The 16,849-nt window shown below is 30.6% G+C and overlaps 1 protein-coding gene across 5 annotated transcripts in view; it reads right to left on the bottom strand.

Annotated features, from left to right (window-relative positions):
- Window positions 1–16,849, bottom strand: part of LOC124543576 — a 58,731-nt gene that overhangs the window by 21,381 nt on the left and 20,501 nt on the right. For all 5 annotated transcript variants that reach the window (XM_047121817.1, XM_047121815.1, XM_047121818.1 and 2 more), the window contains exon 3: window positions 10,054–10,143. In XM_047121817.1, coding sequence (XP_046977773.1) covers window positions 10,054–10,143 — 90 coding nt within the window. The remainder of the gene's footprint in view (window positions 1–10,053; window positions 10,144–16,849) is intronic.

Raw genomic sequence — 16,849 nt, 5'->3', positions numbered from 1 at the left:
AATAGGAGTGCTAAAATATTGTCCCCATAAATACACGCTGACTTAGGATAACGTCTAAACTGCTTTAATTTAATTATAGAAAGAAGCGATTAAACATTTTTGGGCAAATAAGAGTAAAGCTACGAAAACACCCCTAAATAGAACACCTAAATCCTATTTAATTAGCACTAGCAATGCTACATATTTTTATTTAAAACTCATTCTCAGTACCTTTTAATCAACGCACATATGCATGTATATTTAATGTTTATAAACATAGCCTAACGCCAACAACAATTCGTTTTTTTTTATATATTACTGTACAATTTTAGTAAAATGTATTATGTGTCGGATATTATATCTGTCAGAATTGATAAGTCGTGTGTACCCATGACTGCTCTAACAGGCATCTTGGATTGCGCACGTCTTTAATCAAGTTTAGTACTTAAGCTTTGTTTCATTGCATAGCTTTTTAATACATGATAATCTAATGAGTGCATATTTCTTACTTATTTAATGGATATTTTTAGAATTCTCAAATTATTAAGGCCATTGTTTTGGAAAATCCTATGTAACAAATTAGTTGTTTTGGTATTTATACAATGTTACATAAATTAATTTTAATTGAATTGAGCATATCCTAGAAATTTTAAAATATGGTTACTGTTTACTTATAAAGGTGACCTTACTTTTTATAATTATTATTGTCTACGCTAAATTACTTTTAATTATATTGAAACATTGGTTTTAAATGAGGTTTATATTACAACATACTAGACATCGGTGCGACTTTGTTCTATTAAATTATAGGTAACAAATATTAAAAATATAATTGGCAAAATATTTTCAAATTTAAATAGAAATGATACGATTTTTTTTTTTAAATAAAATTATATCAGATTTAGTTATACTTTGGTATGGTATGAAACTATTATAAGTAAGCCTTCCTATAAGTTTTTTTCTTTTTATCACTTAAAACCTCTAATTACTAAATAAAATTAAATTACTTAGGAAAACCGCTGGAGTTGTTTTCTATCAAAAAAAATTTTCGATTGCTACCTGGTGAATGTATGTAAGTGGTATATCTGTCTCAAAATAAGTAGGAATTTGCAGTAAAATTGGTTTATTTGAATTTGAAAACTGTTTTTTCTATAAAATTATTTATAATCAAACACCTTATTACAATTTAATGAAAACAAAGTAATGTTATATAATTAATTATATTAAACAACAATAATGCCTACATTCCACTGCAACACACCTTCGGTGCTGAGATATAAAATGTCAAACCTCCCGCAACACGAAGATGTTACTCGTAAATAAAACGACGTTGATTTTGTATTCATGAACATAACAATTAAATTGCACATTAAAAGTAAGCATATTAAAGTATAAATTTGTTCAAGGCATAACGTTTAATCAGAGACAAAATCTTACAATGCAGGTCAAGTTCTCTGAAATAATTGTTGGCTATTGGAATCGGTATAAATAAGGTCACGTGTAAAAAACTAGACTAAGACTCTATTATGAATTTCCTGAAATTTGATAGTTTTCTTTCATAGATACGTGAATGTACCGAAATATCAGTTCAACGGTTTTTAAACTACTTTTAGTTAAGGTCAAGGTTAGGTGAGATTCGTAGTGACTACAAGCGAGTTATACAGTGAAAATTGTATTAACCAGTAAAGAGGTATAGTAATTCGGCATGGCAAAATCTTTTTACGTTTTCTTTTAAGTTTTTTCATGTCGATAAAACCAAAAATGGTTCCTTATCGACCAAATTAAAACAAAATAGTTTATTAGATAAACAAATTTCAATTCCAAAATACTCATCACGACCTCAAAAATTTGATTTAAAGAAAAATGTTGAGAATAAAGCAATGGATGGAGATTTTAAGAATGCAGCTCGCATTCTTTTTTCTAGCGATACCATCGCACCTTTTAATGATATAACGTTAGAATCCTTGCAAGAAAAGCATCCTTTGCCATACCCAACAACTGTGCTTCCGCCCCCGCCTACACAGAACAATTTTTTACAGGTTAAGGATGAAGATACCTATGCCGCCATTATGTCATTTTCTAGCGGGTCTGCTAGTGGCATTGATGGTATCACTCCACAACATCTTAAAGATCTTGTGAGTGCCTCAGCCGGTGACGCTGGCAGGGCCCTATTAAGTGACATAACTAATCTTTGCAATTTTATGCTATCTGGTAAGGTGATTTCATCCTTTTTAAAACATTTTTATGGTGCAAGACTTTGTGCCTTTAATAAAAAAGACGGAAGTATCCGTCCAATAGCAATCGGGACCACTTTTCGCCGTTTGGCATCTAAATTAGCATGTAGGCACATAGTCTCCACCCTAAAAACCAAATTTCAACCAATTCAACTCGGTTTTGGAAGCAGAGGTGGTTGTGAAGCAGCAGTACACTCTACTCGTACCTTTCTAAAAGGAAACGAGGCCGAGGTACTTCTGAAAGTTGATGTAAAGAATGCTTTTAACTCCTTAGATAGAGGAACCTTGCTTAACGAAGTCTTCTCTAATCTGCCTGAAATTTACCCATACGTTTGGCAATGTTATAGTTCACCTTCCAAATTATTTTTTGGTGAAGATACAATTCATTCTAATGTAGGCGTTCAGCAAGGAGATCCATTGGGTCCTGCTCTTTTTAGCTTAGGTATTCATAGCTGCATTTCGAATTTAAAATCTAAATTAAACGTTTGGTACCTAGATGATGGAACTATAGGAGGTAAAGTAGATGACGTTATTGAAGATTTAATTAAAATTAAAGAACAATTTGATAAAATTGGTCTTAAATTGAATTTTTCAAAATGTGAAATTTTTTTTACGGACAATTTAACTCACAAAAATATTAGTTTGGCAATAGATAAATTTAATAAAATTGCACCTAACATAAAAATTCTTCATAAAGATACACTTTGCCTCCTTGGTGCACCATTATTTGATGAGGGCATAGAGCCTACTCTTAACGAAAAAATTAAAATATTTTCGGACAATTTTGACAGACTGGGCATTTTAAATTCTCATATAGCTTATACAATCTTAAAACATTGCCTTTTCGTTCCAAAATTAATGTACATTCTACGTACGAGCCCAATCTGGAAATATCCTAGTCTTACCAATCAAATCGATGCCACCCTTAAAAAAGCTTTAGAAAAAATTCTAAATTTATCTCTTGATGAATATTCTTGGACTCAAGCTACACTTCCCATTCCTCTTGGTGGCATCGGCGTGAGAAAAATATCAAGTGTTGCCCTCCCGGCCTTTCTCTCTTCTGTACATAGCATTTCAGACCTTTGTTCAGAAATTTTAAAATCAAAATCTGTAAAAATCATGGATGTTACTGAGGCGATAGAGACCTGGAAGGTAAAGTGCCCTAATGATGATATCCCTAAGGAAGTTACAAAACAAAAACTTTGGGATTCTTCATTGGTTCACGCTACACTACACAGTTTGACACAAAATTTAACAAGTGCTCAAGACCGTGCCAGGCTTCTAGCGTTATCATCTAAAGAGTCTAGTCACTGGTTGAATTCATTACCCTCTAAAAATCTTGGGACACTTTTAGATAATGAATGTTTTCGCATATCCATTGGTCTCCGACTGGGAACACCTCTGTGTTCTGAACACAGATGCCCGTGTGGAAAGGAGGTAGACTCTTTCGGTTTACATGGTCTCTCTTGCCCAAGGAGTTCAGGTAGGCTTTTCCGCCACGGTTCTCTTAATGACATAATAAAAAGGGCTCTTGCCACCATAGACGTTCCTGCTCTTACTGAGCCTCGTGGAATTAGTCGTGATGATAGTAAGAGACCTGATGGATTAACATTGGTTCCCTGGGAACGAGGTCGGGCCCTTGTGTGGGACGCTACATGTGTTGACACGTTGGCCCCATCTCATATCCGGGAAACAATGTTAAGAGCCGGTGCCGCTGCGGAAAAAGCTGAAGCCAAAAAAATAACTAAATATTCGTGTATTATATCTAATTACTTTTTTGTTCCATTTGCTGTTGAAACGCTTGGCCCTTGGAGTAGTGGTGCAAAAAGCTTCATCAAAAGTATAACACCTCGCCTCATTGCCTCCACTGGTGACAAGAGGGCTGGTTCGTTTTTTGCCCAGAGGATCGGAATTGCGATTCAACGGGGAAATGCTGCTAGCATTCTTGCCACCATTCCACGCGGTCAAGATTTATACAGTAACTAGTTTTAGTTCATATTTGTATATATATATTTAAGCATTTAATGTTGTTAATTCTAATAAAAAAAATAGTAAAGAGGTTTTATTATTATTATTTAATAATTTGTCTTGTCATTTAATTGTGAGGTATATTTTAAAATAAATTAATTCGTGTGAGTACATCAAAGAAAAATTAATATTTTTAATTCAAGAAAGCAACACTAGCTTTTCTAAAGAGCCACATATGAGCATTGAGAATTGCAGTTGGTCGGTAAATCAGAAGAGACATATTAAATTACTATACAATATATACAAGTATATAGTATAAGCTAACTGCTTGCTTATTGATTGGTAAAAATCTATTACAGACTTGTAAAAGATAATATTTCTAACCGGCGTATCTTTCTATACTGTCATCCCATCATTTTTATATTTTGGATCTTAGTTTAAACATTTGAGCAAATTGAAATATATTTTCCATTGAATTATTTTCCATAACATATTTTTGTAGGTAGTCGAGATGGCCCAGTGGTTAGAACGCGTACATCTTAACCGATGATTGCGGGTTCAAACCCAGGCAAGCACCGCTGATTCATGTGCTTAATTTGTCTTTATAATTCATCTCGTGCTCAGCGGTGAAGGAAAACATCGTGAGGATTTGTCACATGCAGGTTATGTGACAAATTTCATAGAAATTGTGCCACATGTGTATTCCACCAACCCGCATTGGAACAGCGTTGTGGAATATGTTCCAAACCTTCTCCTAAAAGGGAGAGGAGGCCTTTAGCCCAGCAGTGGGAATTTACAGGCTGTTGTTTTTGTAGGTACATACATCGCGAGTAGTTTAAAACTGCTTATTTTCAAAGAAACATTACATATAACCTTGTTATTATCTGTTAAATTCGTTAGTATTATAGAATTTGTAAACAGCGTCATATTACCCACAGATAATATCTCTACAATGTGAAGAGTCTTAACATGACGATAGCGTGTGAAAACTCCCATTGTTGCCAGTACAAGTTTACGACAGACATAAAATCTCTTGCAAAATTATATGCAATATACAATCTTACCATTACATTTAAAGCCTATCAAATATTAGGAAAGCGTACACAAAGATTGGTAATTTTATTTATTGATAATATAAACATAAATCGAAAGGCAGACGATCAACCAAACTATTAAATAATATTTGTTCACTCTTACTCACTTCACAAATAGAGATGGTATTGTTATTAGCAATAAATTTAATGAAATAAGTTTCTTTTTAAATGTATGACACATTTTAATATTTAATGTATTTTTATAATACTTAAAATTTCTGCCTTGAATTTAAATTAAAAATATAATAATATTTGATGTTGCCATATACATGTTCATCCTTCTTATTTATTATATTACTGAGATAAATTAATTAAATATAGATAAAAAAAGAAGATTTGAAAATATACATGATAAAGAGTTGTGGGCTGATTACTGCGGTGTACAAATTAACGAATCGATCAATCAATCAATCATTAAACCAAAATGTGTTTCTCTAACCGTTAATAGCCAATCAGCTAACCCATTCAACAAAATTTGTTAATTAACATTTCTCGTTGTGTTAAATTAGTCAGTCGACCGTTGCTAGTGGAACAATTAAATAAATGTTAAACTAAGTAAATAGTATGAATAATTACATAAATTATCCATTTTATGATACACGTTTTATCAGGCACTGAGTCAATTAAAATTAAAGTTTAATGATAGTCACCGTACAGTTTTGTACAATGTACATCTAAAGGTGAATTAAAACGAAATTAAATAAATTTAACTTATTTATAATTTGCAAGCTAATTTCATACGGAAGACGGTAACCGCAATTTAGCACATGACTGTAAGTTTAATATAATTCATATACAATGGCGTCGTAAACATATACTCCTAGAGAATTGAGGCATTATACAAATTTCCGTCACATATATGAGATGAGTACAGTCAATTGTATATGAAAATACTATTTTAAAAAAAAATATTATACTTTTGTACACAAAAACAGTTGTGCAAGTCAGGCTGGGCTACCATTTAATCACAAATTTAACCGCCAAATATCAAATACGTAGTCTTCTTGGGTTCCAGTTTAAAGGGTGAGTAATTTTAGAGGTCAAAGAATGTTTAATATTTACAACAGTGCCAATGCTTCTGTATGGTGGTGACCACATACCACTATACAGATGCATTGGCGTGCCAATGAAATAAAAAATAATAGTAATGTGTTTTTCTATTAACCAAAATATTGAATGGATTTGATTAAAGTCTATAAACCAATAATATTTGTATATATACATATTTATAATATAAACAAACATATATTAATTTATTTAATATTGATAAGTATTTTAATGTCAATGTTCACGTTATGCAGATGTCTCATTACAATCAAGTAAGTGTTACCGATTATGGGAAGCAGATCACCTTCAGAATGGGCTAAGGCATTGCATAACACGTTTTATAGTCTTCCATTAAAATAAAATGCAAAATTGTTTTTACTGCTATTACGAAAAATAACATTTATAAATTATTTGAGGTTAATTGAACGGATCTTCACCGTTCAATAAATTTTCATATTTGCTATATTTGAGAGCAGTATTTTAGTTTGAATTTTTAATCCTACTGTAGATTATAATTTAAAACTATAAAGATAATTATATAATATCTGTTGGAAAATGGCCGACCGACAAGGTTAATTAAGAGTTTAAACTTTCAAAGAACATCGTTACTGATAAAATGTAAACAAATAAATGGATACGAAAACTGTGTTTTAACGAAGATAGGAAGTACCTTCTTACAAAAATGCCTACAGTTATGGTACTGAATCAAGAATTTTGAAAATTAGGCCAAATGAATATTATCCAAATTACCTACTTAACTCAAGTTCAAAATCAATTTCTCGAGGACAATTACTTTAGTCACCAATGTAGCATCAACCTTATTTCACACACTAATATTTATAAAAAGTAATTCTTCATACCTCACGGTGATTAGCGATGAACTTAATAAGTAATTTCCCGGATAAATAAAATACCTTTTTTAATAGGCTTGTTTACACATCTTCATATAATAATTGATACGGTAAACACAACTTACATTCTTGTCGATTAATTTATAGGTTTTCGCACATCGTTTATATAAATTACATGTATTTATATTTTAATAAAATATTACACACACACTTATAAACACATGCACACACCGTTGAAAATATTTAAAGTATCTATCTGATATTCTATGATGATATCACTTTTACAATGTTATTATTATTCTTGATAACAATTTACATATAATTAACATAGAAGCGCTTATGTCAATCAATAAAAATATAATCTAATTTTAAAGAATCCTGTTATTGAATAATGTTCGACAATTTTGTTTAAATATATACATTAAAAAATCTTTTGTGATTATTTAACTTTTCGTTAACCTATCAAGTAACATTAATTTACTAAAATAATAGAACTCATATGACGTCATATAGGTACGTATGTCACTCTACGTTCCGGTTATATCGATCTGAAGTTATTTTAAGTACATACTTTTGGAAAACATTACGATCAAAATTATTTTCATAATATTTCCTCATTTTACATTGTCTTATATGTCTACTGTTTTATAACATATTATGTAGCTAATAATACTAAAAAACAATGAAATTATTCTGACATCACAGTTGTAGCTATATATATAGTATGGCTACATATATAGTATTTTATGGATTGCACAGTCTTTTACGCGAAAAGGAATTTTTTTGCTGTGCCAATACTCTTATTAACATTAAAACTACATATAAGGTCATTTAATAGCAACAATTGATCAGTAAATTATAATTGAAATTTGCTTTATACTCAAATTTACGTTAAATCATCGCTAATTTATCTCATCGTAAAATACAGTTAGAGTCTTAATCAAATACAAAACGATGTAACAATGGTTCTAATTGAAAAGCACACAATAGGTCGCTATCTCCAGATCAGCATTTGTTAGTGGAACATTCAAATTGGGAAATCGAAATGTTTAAAAAAATAAAAAATTCAAATTCATCAAAATATATATATTCTTGTGTTTTACTTAATTAAATTTTACCGATATTATGACAACTCAATAAATTTAATAAAATCTTATCTCTTTGTTTTAAAATTGTGTTCAGTAATTACATTTTCTCGCAGTTGCGTAGTCTAGTAATAAGTCAAGTGTTAATAAATAGCAAAGATGCGTTCACTAAATGCAAACCATAACGATTTTGACATAGTTATGACACGTTCAGGCATTTCATATCTTGTGAAAGACACATAAATAATAAAATATAATAAAGAAGCCGTCACTATAAATAAACTTTTTGAAAAGATTAATGGTTTTGTTTTTAAATCATGGAATTACATTTTTTTAATTATATTCCAGTCAGTATCAGTAAGTGATCAGTAAACATTCCGCTTATTTGAAAACTTGTAAAAAAATATTATTGATGGCCTACATTATTTTCTAAAGTAATTTCGCCTAAGCTCAATAAAAAAGATACATAAATCTCTTTTTTCTTGATATAAAAATGAAACTCGCGCTGATATGGCGACGCAGCGCATATGACGCGGCAGGAAGTGGTTATCTGTCATCATAAGGTAATACTAATCATAAGTAAATATCAGGTAGCGTGTTACATACCTTTAATTAATAAATATGTATTAACAACAGAACACTTCAAATTCAAAGACTTTAAGAAGGTCAATAAGATAAAAATAAGTATCCAATTATTCTTGCGGTTTAGAGTAGGTTGTTAATATATTATTTTCTGAATGATTTGATGAAAAAAATATTAAGTCTTATTAGAAAAACCGTTTTAAAAAAAAATGACTTCTTCGTAGTTTATATAAATCATAAAAGCGATATTTTTAGACTACTTCGTAATATCAGTTTCAAAATTAATTTGTTGAATGATGGCGCGATAAAAACGCTTGCAATGTAATATTTAATTTAAAAATTCAGAAAAGGTCAGTCTATAAATCTATTATTGCTTTTAATTCAAGGATGTAATATTTTTTCGAAAAATAATACTAATTTTGGGGCATTAAAAAATTATTCGGATTAGAAAGATACGAAAACATATAGACGGTAAATAGGAACTTTTTATCTCTCGAACCTACCGTAAGTAATACGAGATATTGACCCATTGATCGAAATATGACCCTAACCAATTATGAAAATTTTTGAAAAACATATTTTTTACTTGGTGATAGGGCTTTGTGCAAGCCCAGCAAGGCTAGGTACCACCCACTCATCAGATATTCTACCGCTAAACAACAATACGCAGTATGAAGGGTAAGTGAGCCAGTATACAGGCACAAGGGACATAGCATCTTAGTTCCCAAGGTTGGTGGCGCATTGACGATGTAAGGAATAGTTAATATTTCTTACAGCGTCATTGTCTATGGGTGATGGTGACCACTAACTATCAGGTGGCCTATATGCTCGTCCGCCAACCTGTTCTATAAATTAAAAAAAAAACATATCTTTATGACTCGATTTTTCAACACTAAACAACGTTAATAGCAAGCGAACAAAAAAGAAAGAAGAAATCGTTTGACAAACACGGGTGAAAAAAGGAACCGGTTTTAGCTGATTATAAGAAATAATTATATTATGCCACAGGGAAATGTTTGTTTTCGCAAATTAGAAAAGGATAGCATGATTGTAAATACCAAAAATGAAACACACACAATCGTAATGGTTAATACAAATGCAAATAAATGATAGTAAGCCTGTTGATGCTGATCATTATGGCCTGCAACAGGTGACTTCTTTGTGTGCTTCTGTTTCTCCGAAATATACACAGAATAAGTCTATAATGTCTCACCTGGCAACCGGTCTCGACGTCTGCGTAATAGCCGGACGCTCGACCTTGACACGTGAATCTTGTCGCCGGACTCTTGACTCGATTACCCGTCTGGAAAAGAAATTATACGTGAGAAAGGTTTAACAACACATACTGACGTCTTCGTAGACGAAAATAAATAACGAAACAAATGTCTATGAGTTTTTTTTGTATAATAAACTAGCTGTGCCCGCGACCGTGTACGCGTTGAATTTAACAAAAAAAAAATAGTATTGTAACCTAAGTTACTCCGTATTATATCAGTTATCCGCCAGTGAAAGTCCTGTCAAAATCGGTCACGCCGTTCCAGAAATTAGCCGGAACAAACAGCAGACAGACAAAAATTGTAAAATTGTTATTTTGGTATGTGTACTATGTACAGTATGTGTACATGGTAAATATACCAAAATATTTTTAGCATATGTAATATGCATTGAGTAAAAACAGACACTACAAATTTATTATTTGTATAGATAATAGATATCAATTTTATGTTCAAAACTTTTTATGCATATATGCCAAATAAAAAAAAAACAAGTTTATTCGAAAAGAACAAAACAAAATGCTCATTAGTAACTTGTAACGTAACTGTTGTTAACGTAATCTTTTTTTTGTTCTTATGTAGGTACATATGTATGTTACAAAAAATAGTAATGTTGAATGTACCTTGTTTACATTTTTTCACATTATACAATATTAATGTAAGAAATATCTATCGTGTTGTTTTATAAGTAACACGTTAGCGCAAATATGTTTAGTATTACTTAATCTATACTAATAGGCATTATCAATGCGAAAATAACTCTTCACGCTTAAATCACTGAACCTATATAGGTTAAAAAAAAGAAGCCTGCTATATAAATCACACCTACATAGGGTAAAATTGGAGATGCCGTATGGGACATACATACATACATATACCTACATAATATATAGTTAACACTTGGTTCTATTACACGATAAAAACATATTGTCAGACCGAAGGTACATTCTAAAATAGAATTCAAATAAACACGTCGGTATATTTCTTGTAAAAAATTTAAATGTTTTTTTAAATCACAAAAATCATAAAGAAAAATATTATCAAAAGAGAAATTTAAGTGAAATGCTTAAAATATAGATACATTAAGGTCGAATCGATAAACCTCCACGGTACCGCCGTAACCGGATAAACAGCGAGACTAAAACCATTAATCGGTATAGACATGCATAGGTGAATGCAAGACGCCCCGATACTGCGGCGCAGTTTGATAAAAGAAAGTAAACCTCCTTTGTAATCTCGAGACTATCCTTTACGGAAGATTTGTCGGTCATTTTCTACAATCAGCCGACCTGCTCTATATACCAGTAACCGGTCATTATCCGTAACGCCTTCCGTTCGTAATACAGTCACGAGATGCTTACGTAAACACGAGATCAATTCCAAAATAAGGAACAGTTAGAATTGGTAAAGTGGGTGATGAGCTGTCTTTTCTTATACGAGTCCTATAATTTCGTTAGCTTGATGTTTCAGAGTTAATAAGTCATAGGTTACGTAGTAGATGGTATATAGCTCTCACAGTGTATTGTACATTAGGAGCTCAAGAAATAAAAATGATGGATTTCAATTAAACAATTAACTATGTAAGTAAGAACATTATTCCATATCAAATAATGGGAGGCAAACACCTGACGAGTCTAATATAAATAATATATGTCTATAAATCATCTCTTGTTTTGTGGTGAACGAAAATGTCACGAGGGAATCTATCACAGTACCACCATTATGCATTGGCGCTACGTTAGAACCAAAATAAAATCCAAATCTTCTCCTCGAGAAGAGAGAAAGCTTTTGCCCAACATTGGGACATGTTACCTTATGTGTCACCTGTTTCGTTAACCTTAATTTACGGTTAGCACAACAATGCTAAACAATACATTTTACACAGATGATTAATTTTATAAAAGTAAAGTACGAATAAAAGTTACAAAATTGTAAAAAATATAGAAATATAGGACAATATATAATAATTTTCATTTTGCTATTATGGCATCGTACCTAATCAATAATGATAATATTAGTTTAACGATACAACCAAGAAAGTATTATTAAGTTTTTATATTTATTTAGTAAACATATATTTTTAAATATTATGAACATAATTAAATTTGTTGAAAGCAAAATTTAGCTTATCAGCTACTACTTCCGTATGATTTAATTAAGATAAAGTGCTTACTTAAACAAACGTTTTTAAGCTTCCACAAATAAACTTCCTGTCTTTATCACCTTGTCACATTAATAATATGCAGTGTTTCCTGGAGTTATATGAATTATTGTTATAAGTGGAATGAACGATAAATAATATATGAATTAATAAAAACTATAATTACCTGACCTTGAGATTCGCCAATTCAATTCAAGAACTTCATAATGTATATTAACCAATTATGGTTTAAGATGATTAGCTAAAACTTTAGCCAAATTAACACAATGGATGACACATATGTCGTCGGATGTGGGGTCGAGATGGCCCAGTGATTAGAACGCGTGCATCTTAACCGATGATTGCGGGTTCAAACCCAGGCAAGCACCGCTGATTCATGTGCTTAATTTGTCTTTATAATTCATCTCGTATTCGGCGGTGAAGGAAAACATCGTGAGGAAACCTGCATGTGTCAAATTTCATAGAAATTCTGCCACATGTGTATTCCAACAACCCGCATTAGAACAGCGTGGTGGAATATGTTCCAAACCTTCTCCTCTAAAGGAGAAGAGGCCTTTAGCCCAGCAGTGGGAATTTACAGGCTATTGTTGTTACTTACTTGCTTACTTCTTCTATTGGGGAATATATAACCCAGAAATTAGAACGTTAAGTTGAATATATTTTATTGAAGTTGAGTTTAGAATTAAGTGTTTTGAATCATTAATATTTTAATTTTAACGCCGCTTTGGAAAGCCGCCTGAAATTCGATTAAATGAAAAAAAAAATGTAGAAAAGGTATCCTTATATTAAAATACCAATAAAATATTCTCTTAAATATATAATTATACATAAAATAACAATAAAAATCGAATTAAAAAATTAATTAATTCTCAAGATGATTTTCGAAAACATGGCTTTAATTACGATTTTTTTTTTATCTTGAATAAAAATTACGACACAATAATATAAGAGCAGAGCAGAGATAATGAAGATAAGAAAGCAAGATGCTGTATAAATTAAGCTAATCAAATGAAACCACGTGAATTTTGCTCAACTATGTTGTAGTACATAAATTAACAAAATTTCACATAATTATACAGACAAAGAGTAAATGGCGAAAACCTCAGTCATATGTAACAGCGAAACAAAAAATACTTTGAACGTATGCAATACTGAGACAATGGCCGGTAATACTGAATAGAAAACAAACAAGCTTTCAATCAAGATGCATCTGCCCCATTGAATTCATTAGGTTACGTTATGAAAGAATTGCTTAATTAGTTCAACTCGTATATACTTATACTACCCAATTTTTACAAGATCCTCCCGTCATTTGTTTTACACAAAATTACATCAAAACTTCTTGCAGGTACCACTGAATTTTCAAGTGTCTAATAAGTGTTTATAATTCATCTTGTGTTCGGCAGTGAAGTAAAACATCGTGAGAAAACTGTGTTTAATTTCAATGAAATTGTGCCACTTTTGAATCCACGAAAACACATTGGACCAGCAAAGTGAAATATTCCTAACATTCTCCTCAAAGAGAGAGGAGCCAGCCCAACAATGGGAAATTTACAGGCTGTACAAGATGACAATAATAAATAATTGATGCAAGTAAAGTTATATTATGAAATTATAAATAACTGTGTTTTCTTATCCTATTTTTCATTGAATAAATATAATAATTTCGCCAAGTCATATAAAATGGAGAATTTCGTTGAGGACATTGTTTAAAATGCGGTCTAGATATATAACAGAAAATATGTTAACTCCGTACTTTAATGCATACAGTACATAAAGGAATTAAATCTCAAGTCTTAATATCATACTGTTACTCATTAAAGATATGAACGAATGACTAATATTTGTGTAAGTTCTCCGATGTCGCATAGAATCTAAACAAAGATCTTTTAATCGCACTGGTATTCAACAAATATCATTTCATGATTCAAACCCGTCTTATAACTTGTTTACTTGTAAATCAAAGTATCATTTATGTTTGTTTTACATTAAAATAGATTTATACTAAAGATGTTGAGATGAGCATTTAGTGCGCTGTTGACTAAAACTACAGATTATTTTATATCATATGTTATGAGTACATGAGTTATGTACATATATTTTACGGATTTTTGACTGAAAACTCATAACAGGCATTAAAAGACGATGCAAAGGTGTGAAAAATAATTTATCACCTATTTACGAAAACATGTATTTTAAAAGAAGACATGTTATAAAAGTATATATGCTTAAATTGAATTATTTTTAAGTACATTATATACTTGTACATATGTATAAGTAGAGGTATACATATGTAAACTTATCTATATCAATATACATATTCCAACGAACCGTATCCAATAAGACGGCTGGCAAATCATCTTAGAAATATAAATAGATACAAAACTAAATTAAAACCTAATTTATTCAAGTTTAAATCGTCATCTTAAGATTTGATTTAATCGTAAATCAAACAGTTCGGAATTTAGATTCGATAGAAAAATTAAATACTATACAGTGCATCCGACTATATGCAGAAAATAATTCACATTCAGTTTTATTTGACGGTAAAAATTATAATATATCAATTACTTAACTAATTAACTTTAGCTGACATTCTACATTCGAAATAATATGACGTATTTATATCGTATTTTAAATAATAGATACACAATTTCTATGCATTTTCTAACAACATAAACAACCTGTAGTTTCTACCCGGACTTGTCACAAGGTTTAAAGACAACTGACCTACGAACGGTACTACAACACATTCTATTCTGCGTAAATGCTTCTTTAAATTTTATTACCATGTTAACAAAATGATTCCACCATAAAGGTTTTATTGCATTGACTAAAATTAATTGGAGAAATCATTCACAACCTCAATATTCATTTGGATAGTTAAAACTGTCTACCGGCTGTTAAAGAAACAACCTTTTTAATTCCATTGGTAAAAACTTTTTGCTCTTATCAGTAAAGCTGTCATGTAAGAAGATATTCGAAATTAACAACAGAACACGATCGTGAAATGTCAGGAGGTGATATGCGACTTTGACCATAAATAATTTTAACATTTTAACGATACACGTCAAATAGCGTACCATCGTAAGTTGGTTATCAACAGTGGGCCTTTCGCAAGTCCATATGGTCAGCTATACTGTGCACTTGCATAGTATAGCTGACTGACCATATTAACAAATCGCATGAAATGTGTTAATCAAAGATTATAATAATTATTTTTTCTTACTTCCATTATAATAAGCTATATTGGACATTAGACTGCAATATTAGTTCTATGTGAAGATACCTGCGCCTCGGAATGTAGATTCTAGACGACCCAGTAAATGACAAAGTAGTTGCGCTTCAAAACTAGTTTTAATGCAAATTTCGATGAGTTACTGATAAATGGAACGTCTTGCATGATAATTAATGAATATAAAGTAAACACAGTTTCAATTTTATAACTTACCTACAAGTATTAGTAATAAAATGATTTTAATATTAGTTAGCTTCTTATAAGCATATATATTCTGTTAACAGTTAAACGTCGATATGATTTTTTAATTCTTACTTCTTACTTTTTGTGGAAAATAAAACAAACAGACAAACAACACATGTCCATGATATTATTGTGATAGATATTATAATTCTATTTTCTAAGTAAATTAAATCGTAAAAGTTTTGAAATAAATTGCTCTTGTTGACACCCACGCAAATGATTTACATTCGAATTGTGTTATCTTTTAAATAAAACTTAGGTTATTTATTGGTTTGAATATCCTTCTGAGGATTGTGAAAAAAAAAGCTATTGTTACGAAATTTGAATAAATAAAAATTATAGGCCATTAGATTGTACATTCCACATATTTTTTCTTTCATAGACTACATTTTAGAGGACACATGGAGGTAACCATACAGCCTAATAGAGCACTTTTTGACATAAGCAAATATTGATTTCGTACATACACATTGCGTACTACAGATAACATAAAAATTTAATGTCACAGACTAAAAAGTGTACATTATAATAATTTATCAAGTTTTTTTTTAAATTCATTGACAATTTTTTTTTAAGGAGCATCATGTCTTTTCCAAGAGCATACTATCAAATTTTATTTTTATATACTTTAAAAATAATCTGACTTTGCTTATTTTGTCATGATTTACCTTGAACTTTAAAACACTTTTTTAAATGAACAGTCAGTATCTTAAGCTCGGTCACCAAATCTATCGTAACCCAGTAATGGATACCTACCATATTAAAACTGACGTAGGCGCACTTATTCCATAGTGGGTTTTTTGATTACTTTTAATTACTAATTTGTATATTCTATACAAGGCAACAGTTTCTACATTTTTTGACATATGGTATTCCAATTATACACACAATAAATTTGTAACACAGATCTTTCAACTGTATTAAAATTATATTAAGATGCGTATACAATCAGAACCTGTATACAATAACTAATGTAAAGAAATAAAGTGTAAAATGTATATATAAATAACATAATAAATAAAAAATCGATTATAATTTATCAAATTTATAGTATTCTACAGTTATAGTAGAGTATCAACCTTTCAATAGATCT

Source organism: Vanessa cardui, chromosome 3 (genome assembly GCF_905220365.1).
Source record: "Vanessa cardui chromosome 3, ilVanCard2.1, whole genome shotgun sequence".
NCBI lineage: Eukaryota > Metazoa > Arthropoda > Insecta > Lepidoptera > Nymphalidae > Vanessa > Vanessa cardui.
Note: the sequence above shows the minus strand (reverse complement) of the source record. Positions and strands in the feature narration are given on the sequence as shown.